We start from the raw sequence: 8,197 nt of genomic DNA, 5'->3' as shown, positions 1-8,197 counted from the left end.
CTGTTAGCCTTTACTGAAGCCAAGTACGGTTTCTGTCTCTTTTCTTTTTCTTTTCTTTTTTTTTTTTTTTGTTTTGTTTTGTTTTGTTTTGTTTTGTTTTTGTTTTTGTTTTGTTTAACAGAAAGGAAACCCAGTCTTAGACATTCATTTGCGGAAGAAAGTTTGTGTTTGAAGATCACGCTTGGATCTTCAAGTAAGTCTAATTAGATGCCTCTTCCTCTCCTGTTCATCCCTCATAGGCTTGGGCACTGTCCGTTTGTCCTGTTTCTGAGGACCGCTGCCCAAGGCACCTAGCATTGCACATGGACAGCCTGTATCTCCCGTTGCACCGTGAATTTTGTTAGCAGGAGTGAAGAATTTTTAGGGTATAAGCTAACTGAATTGCACTGAAGTGAAAAAAGTGCTGTATAACTTCCAAGAGATAAGAACGGAATACAATTGGAAGACAAATATTTTCAGCAAAAGATGCTGAAAAAGCATCTTTGAAAAATTATGAGCATAGCGCTATCGTTTTTTATTTAGGATTTTTATATGTTTTAGATTTAGAGTTTGAATTTCAACAAATTGAGTTGAATTGGTGTGGATAACATATTCAAAGGGCCACGTATTTCTTTCAAAGAAGAATAAACAAAGTAGCACCTGCAAAGACTGTTTTGGCTTTCAAGTGTTTTTGTATTTTTGAACCCAAATCTGCAAGTTCCTGTTAAATTAAAGTGTTCTAGAAAAATGTCACAGATTGTATGATCCACCCTTTCTAAAAATTATTGTTGATGTTGCTTGGTTGGGCTGAGGCCCCTCAAGATATATATCTCCTTTTGTTCAGAAGACTCTCGGGCTGCAGCAGGCACCCAGACATCACAGAGATAATAGAGGATCCCGAAAAGAAGTCAGCAAGTTACAAAGGAGGAATGGGCAAGTAAAAGGCGAAAGCCTGAATCCCATCTGTCCTAAGCAATGATCTGCTCAGCTCTGGGCTGGTGGCACAGGCCACCTACAATTCAGGGTCTCGGGCACAAATCTTGCGCACTTAGGTGCTTATGTCCTTCCTCACAAAGGAAAAGAACATTAAAAGGAGATGCCTGTTACTTAGTTCAGTAAAGGGAAAAGAAACTTCTCCTTAGGTCTGTTTGCCTCTTTTGGAGGCTGGACTTGAGCACAAAGGAGACGAGTGCCCTAGTAGCAGGCCGCTGAGCAGGCTGAGGGGATGCAGGGAGTCTGCTCCCAGGGAAGCTCTTCCACTTTGTATAATCTAGTTACTCTTGTACTGGGGGTTTGAAGCCAAGTACCCAGCAGGCACACCATAACTCTTCTCTCTCTCTCTCTCTCTCTCTCTGGCCCATTAATTGTCCTGATACCACTCCAGATCTCCTGAAAGTGGGACGCCAACTGTTAAAGGGAGATTCTCGCCTCAGGACGCCTGCAACCTCAAGCTCAGCCTCGCGCGTGGTCCATGAGGAAGCCACGGCTCCAACTGCAAATCTGAGTAAGTAGGGGATGCAGATATGGGACTTTTGCAGGGAGCGCCTCAGCTGCTGGGCTGTTGGACAAGGTGAGACCTGTGCCAGCCAATTCACCTTTTAGTGCCAAATGCCTTTTGATAGAGATGCAGGTCTCCTGGGGACTGTGGGGACATGCTCCTCCTCCATCTGGAAAAGATGGCTGAGCTCCTGGTGTAAGAAGGGCACTGAGGTTTAGAGGTCAGAGTTGAGGCAGGTATGGAAGATGGCAAGAGCTGTGATCTTTAGTAAAAAAAAAAAAAGTCTTTTTTATATTTAAGAAGCTTTTTTTCTCTCTTCTGCTCATTCGTTATGGAATATGAGTCAAATAAGAGAAACCGATGCTACACACACTGCACGCTCTTAAGTATCTGTTTTAAAATATGTGTGAGGTCAAGCTGGAGCAGGCTTTGCAATTTGTGTATCTACTGCAGCAAATGTTCTGCTCTTTCTGGCTGTTTTCCGTGGTTTTCAGCCCGCTTCACCTGTACGGAAGGAAATACTGTGCCTATGGAAAGGCCATTATAAATCTTCTCTTAGGAGATTTTTTTTTTTCTTGGTGCTCTGCTTGTAATTTACAATCTGTATTATTTATACCAATGTTGAAAATAGTTTTCTGATGCCCTGGTTAAAATATTCTGAACATCCTCCAGCTACATTCTACTATGAGCACTTCCACCAAACATCAGTTTTTATTTAAAGTAATTTTTCATGACATAACATGCATCATAGCCAGAATCCTGTGTTGCTGTTCAATGGTTTTCTTTACAGTTTTCCAGCTGTATTCCTCCTCCCCATGATAGAGTGTTGCCAGACTGATTAGAATACACAAATTGTATTCCCTTAATCTTCCTTCATAAACAGTGCCCTGTAATCCTGTCATCATTGTTGTTGACCAAATCAAAACATTAAAGAAAGCCTTTCTCTCAGGCTGAACAAAGACAATCTTCAATCTAAAATATTTAGAATGCTTAGAGATATTTTAAGGCTTTAATTAATGTACTTAATTTAATTCAATAAATTTTAAATTTATTTTTAAATTTTAAAATTTATATTTTAAATTTATTTAATTAAATCAATTTATTTAATTTTATTTTTTAAATGTAATTTTTTTAAAATTAAAAAACGGAAAGGATTTAGTTTTAATTAGGAATTAGTTAAATTAAAGCAATAAAAATATCAAAAGACTTGTACCCCTTTTTTAAAAGAAGAAAGGAATTTGACAGTTTTCAAAATTAAAGCATCATTTCAGACAGAAAGTAGAAAATTCTGTTTTTCCATTATCTGGCCATGTTTGAATTAAAATCAGAAATAGTTTCAGTGCTCTCTGAACTTTGTTTTTTGGTGACCAAATCACTCAGAAATTTTTTTTTGTGTGCTTTAGAGTGACATCTTTTAATCCTTTTTGATCAGTATTGAGTGGATATGTCTCTATATTCCTTCTGTTTATACATCTGTATTTGTATGCAGGCATAGAAAGCTAAGGGAACGTCTTTATCTTAGCCATGCAAATCTGACTGATTTGGTTTCACTGTGGTATATGGACATTGGGGAAGTTGGTGGTTAATGGGCTCAACAGTGGAAACTCAGCCATAAACAACTAAGCAGGACCTTGCAGATAGCGGTGGCATTTTGAACATTTGCTTGCTTTTACGTACCTAGCTATATAAATCCTGGGGAAGCTGTGTTTTAGATGCCTTCAATCTCTTTTGGTCCTCACCTGTCGTTATGATTCCGAGATTAGGAAGAGCCTGGAAGAAGGGGGAAATGCATGCCCAGTCCCTGTTCCAATAAATAAACCACAATTATGAAAAGAAAATAAAACCCAGCATCTGATAGAGCAACTAGACAGAGGTTGCCCAACTTTGCCCAAAACTCTAGATTGTAGAACTTACTTTTCTCAGGTGTGTTGGGTGCAGGGGTTAGGCAGGGTCTCCTGATGGAGGCAGGGGAGCTGTGGGAAATTCAGGCCTGTTTGGATTCCACTATGTATGTAGCAACGGGTGACAAAGACGTGCAGGCACCCTAAACTGGGTGAATCTGTGGAGGAGCTGGAGAAGGCCCTGATAAGCTGAGAGGACAGGAACCCCATCTCCTCCCCTGGTTCTTACAGCTGGACGCAGTGCGTGTCCCAGGTGGTGTGATGGGGAGATGATGTGCAGCCTCCTCCCAGTTCAAAGCTAAATCTGGCCCTGCAAATCCCAGGTGGATCCTTTCTCCAGTAAAGCAGAGAGCAGAAGAGAGCTTTCCTTGGGCTGCTTTTGTGTGGACCCTGATGTCTTTTGTGTAGTGTGAAACACCCAGCCTGGTCTTTGGAGAGGAGCCAGGCACCGAGCTCTTTTAAAGCTGACCTGCTTCTAGGCATGCCCAGAAACAAGAGTTTCACATAGCTGAGACACTCTGCTGATTGAGAGCGGGATTTCTCAAGTGAGGTGGCAGATAGGGAGAGCGCTACTTCCAAAATTCCCCCCGTGGAGCTGGGGCCCTGGCATCCTTTCATAAATCCTGCTCCAGCCGCTGCAAGGTGGACATCGCTTCCCCAAGGAGCTTGAAATGTATTACTTTTAATGTGTTGTAACAAAACAGTAGATGTACCTTATAATACCGTATCTTAGGTGTACTGTTATGTAAGCTGTGTTTAAAGGAAATGAAAATTCTGCAGAGTTTGTTTTGTATTTTATTTGGATTACAAGCCTCGTCTTGCTTCCATGTTGAGGCATTTCATTACAGGTCGTCTGTTCCTCCCTTCTGAAATTCTCTAAGTAATAGGAAGTTGTTGGCTTTCGAAGTCTGGGCACCTGGCACGCTGTGAGTCTTTGCTCAAGTTGGCAGAATACGGTGTGACCGCAAACCCTCAAGGATTAATAGGCTGAAAAAGCACAGGCTTCATGTCTGTCCTTAGTGTTCCTTAATGCTAAGAGTGCTACTGGGGGGAAAAACAAGCAAATGACAGCAGTCGTAACTTGACATTCATTGCTTTGAGACCCACCTTGTCTTTCTTTATAACTATAGAAATATAGTTTAGGCAACCTATCAATATACTGGGTAGGGTTTTACTGTTCGTTTCAGTAGATGGCACTTGATCTCTATTAGTTTTTTGTAATAATTTCAAGGTGTGCGGTTTTCTCTTCCCTGTTGAAAACATGTAAAACTGATTTAAAAAGTTTTATGCACATTAGAATGAAAACCATGTGCCTTATATTAAGGGTGATTGTGCAAAAGCTTTCAGCTGAATCAGGTTTAGTATGTGATTTCATGCGTTTGCATATATGCTGTGGACACATACCTGCAGCATTTGCTGCTGTGAATGCATGCCTGCGGGGTTTGTTGCTGTGCACCAGCCAGCCTCTCTCCTCCTTGTGCATTGGAACCAGATTTAGGAGAAGTGTTGAAGAGGCCTCTGAAAACCCTTTGTTAAACTTCTGCCGCCAACATAACGGGACGGCTGGGATGTTGACCTAGTCTATGACGGAGTTCACTCCCTTTCTGTGTCCTGTTAAGTCATCCCTGCCAAAGATGATGTTTTCTAGCTTCTAAAAGTACTTCTGACCAGCCTATTCATTTCTATTCAAGCACACCAGGTAGTACTGCCAGGCATATGAGAAAACTCCTGAGGTGACACCACATGCTTCCTTATTAAAGACTTGTCCGTAGGTGGATTTACACATCACAGAGGTTTTTCCAAAACTGTCATACACAAGTTGAGTATCATGTTATACATCTATTGGTATTTCTTGAACCTCCAGTCTCAATGTTTCTAATGAGGTTGGAGTAGCAAAGTAGCATCCTTCCATCTCTGACCGAAAGAGCCTTTTGGTTTGAACAGAAACATAAGTTGTCCAGACTGTTCTCTTCTCCGTGAACATGTGTTCCCCCAACAAAGGTCATTTCGGGATGAGAAGGGAAAATTGCTGGGAGCTGTTCTAAAGTGGTGTTAGAAGAGCTCAAACTGCATATAGAATCACAAAAAATAATTAGGTCAGGCGAATTTCCGTACGAAGAATCTCTGTAAGGTATATAAAGCAGGAAAAAAAACCCCACCTTGTAATGCTCTTTGTCTGTTCCAACATCTGCTCGTGGCTGCTCTGCAAATCCATGAATTAAAAACAATGAAGAAAAATGCTGGCTCAGGATACAGTGATATGCAGAGTCTACATGATGGCTCTCAGCCAATCTCAGTAATTAGTTTGTAGTGACTGTTTTTAGAGATGAGCTTGACTGACTGCGGTTTCACAGCATGCACAAGCCACATTCCATATTTATTTTGAGATCTGCAGTGCTTATACTTTGCATGAATGCAGTTCAGATCACTACCAAAGCTATAGTATTTAGATGAGATTGGAAAACTGCTTAATGAGATAAATTTTGATTATTTGATAACAAACTTTCTTCCAAAGTAAGAAAAGCAGGTGACCTAGATGAGCAAAAATCAAGATACATAATTAGTTTAGATCACACAACCAGCAGTATGAACTGAGGGGTTCAAGTAAAATCAAGTTTAGTTCTAAATGCAGGGAAGCAGGATCTGCGTTGAAGTTCTTCCCCAAAGTCTTCTGCCTGGTATTGAGCTGGAAGTCTCCTCACCCAGCAGGTTTGAACAGTTGATGGTCACCCACACTGAAAGTTTTGCTCCACGTCTTCTCTGACTGCATGTCTGCCAGCTGCCAATTTATCAGCTGTTACTGCGCTGTGCAATCAGCTGCAACATGATTAACAGATCTGTCTGATGAGAGAGCACAGGCAAGCAGTCAGGTAGATGTCCACCCAAGAGTGATAAGTGATAGCTTCTTTGGCCAGCGCAGTGGGATAGGGGAGGGGATGCTGATGCCAGGCATTGCTGTGCTCAGGTTCTCACTGTCATTCTGGGAGCACAACTTGCAAGTCTGAGCTTGATGACTAAACTGCATATAAAATAAGAGGGGGTGGTTAGGTACTACAATCCAAGATTCACAGCAGAGAGCATGCCAGGCAGGAACGCACCTCTCCCAGTCCACAGGAGAGGCCAGAGAGGCGTGCCCGTCTCCCAGATTTGGCCACCTACTTGTACCCTGCTTGCGCCCATGCACGTGCCTCACATTCACTCTGAACCTCTGTACCAGAGCCAGACCACCTCTGTGAGTGCCAGCAACCAGCACGTTTCATTGCTTTGAACTATGGCCAGCACTGGTGCTACCACCCACCCTGTTTTGTGTGGCAGTTGAGCAAGTAGAGCTCGGGGAAAAGATCTGAGTTCAGTGCCCTCCTTAGACCAAAGGAGTTCAAATCCACACCTCTCACAAGAGTTCTCAACCACTGCAACCTACAGAGCATCATCAGCTTCCTCCAATGGCTTTAGACCTCGTGGTAGTAGAGGGTATCTGTCGGACATGGGCAGCGGCAGAGCACGTGGGAGCAGCTTCTCTGTCACACAAAGAATAGAGCAGTCTACGTGGAGGAGAGTCCTGATCCTTGCTCCCAGGATTATATCTGCATTTACGCAGTTACTGTTGGATGTGAAATTTATAGCAAAGTGCAAGGCAAGAGTCTCATGTATAGTAATAGTAAATCGCATGGTAAGTCAAAGGCCAGGGGCTGGAATAAAATCACGCTGTCGGCTGAGCTTGACACTGTGAATTGAGTACATTCCCTGCTGGCAGCCTTTGCCCTCAACATGGGTCATTTTTTAAAGGGTGTTATCTGAAGAAAAGCCGGAAATGCTGAAGCAAGACTTCATCACTTCTGTGCAGCTTCTTTTTCTTACATTTGTTCGTGCATGTGAGCAGTCTGGTTTTCTTTCCTAGATTGCTTGTGGTGTACAAAAACAATCTTGCAGGAACAACCCCGTATTAAATAGAAAAGAAGTAGCATTAATGTTTCCTGGAAATATTACTGCTTATGCTGTTAAAGATTGAAACTGGAGATGTAGCTGTGAGTTAAAAGTTTTAAGATAAATTAAACTTAGTCTTTTAAAAATACAGATTCTTTCAATAAAGGGCATTACAACTGAATTATCTCTACTTTTCCAGCTGTTTCTAATGGCTTTGCTGGAAGTTCTTATGCAGTCAGGCCCCCTCTCTTCCCTTGGGGTCTCTAAATAAAGCTATCTACAGGGACAGCATGCTACTTATTCCTCTAACAGCTGCACTGGAGTGGTGAACTTATATTATTTTGTGTTTTCGTCTCTTTGCTGTGTAACAGGATGCTTTTGAAGGCACGGAAGCTCAGCAAATTGAAATGCTTTACACTCTGAGGACAAGCTGTCTCTGTCAGCGCTGTTTCATTTACAGCGCTGATTCACTGGGTGACTATATGCAAACCTAGCATCAAGAATGATTTTTATATCTATATATACACACACATAGATATATATTAAGAGGTCATGTTTATGGAGTCAGAAGATAGGTAGTTCTGTGGTTTCTATATTTTGGCAGCTATGAAAGAGTGGTGAAGTTGCAAATAAGAAAGACTTACACAAAAAGACTAAATTAGCTTAAAAGATTTACTAAACTCAGATGCATCCTGAGTTTTAGGAATCCAGTTCTGCTCAGCTGTCAGTGTTCCTGTCACAGGTATTACTGACACTTCTTCCTTTTTTCTATGTTGTAACCTTACCATTTAGATAGCACATGGACAATCAAATGCACGCAGGAAAGTTTGAGCTTTATTCTTATAGAAGGAAAAATATTACATGCTCAAGTGCAAGCAAAATTTGACTTTTGAGG

General features: G+C 41.7%; 2 protein-coding genes across 2 annotated transcripts in view; one reads left to right on the top strand and one right to left on the bottom strand.

Annotated features, from left to right (window-relative positions):
• The window catches only part of LOC142055672 (myelin and lymphocyte protein-like), a 26,442-nt gene extending 18,674 nt beyond the window's left edge, over positions 1–7,768 (top strand). The window contains exon 4 of the mRNA XM_075089792.1: positions 7,763–7,768. Coding sequence (XP_074945893.1) covers positions 7,763–7,768 — 6 coding nt within the window. The remainder of the gene's footprint in view (positions 1–7,762) is intronic.
• LOC142055080 (small ribosomal subunit protein uS5m-like) overlaps positions 1–8,197 on the bottom strand; it is a 305,459-nt gene that overhangs the window by 34,100 nt on the left and 263,162 nt on the right. The window lies entirely within an intron of this gene.

This window comes from Phalacrocorax aristotelis, chromosome 3, assembly GCF_949628215.1.
Source record: "Phalacrocorax aristotelis chromosome 3, bGulAri2.1, whole genome shotgun sequence".
NCBI lineage: Eukaryota > Metazoa > Chordata > Aves > Suliformes > Phalacrocoracidae > Phalacrocorax > Phalacrocorax aristotelis.
This window is presented reverse-complemented; position numbering and strand designations above follow the sequence as displayed.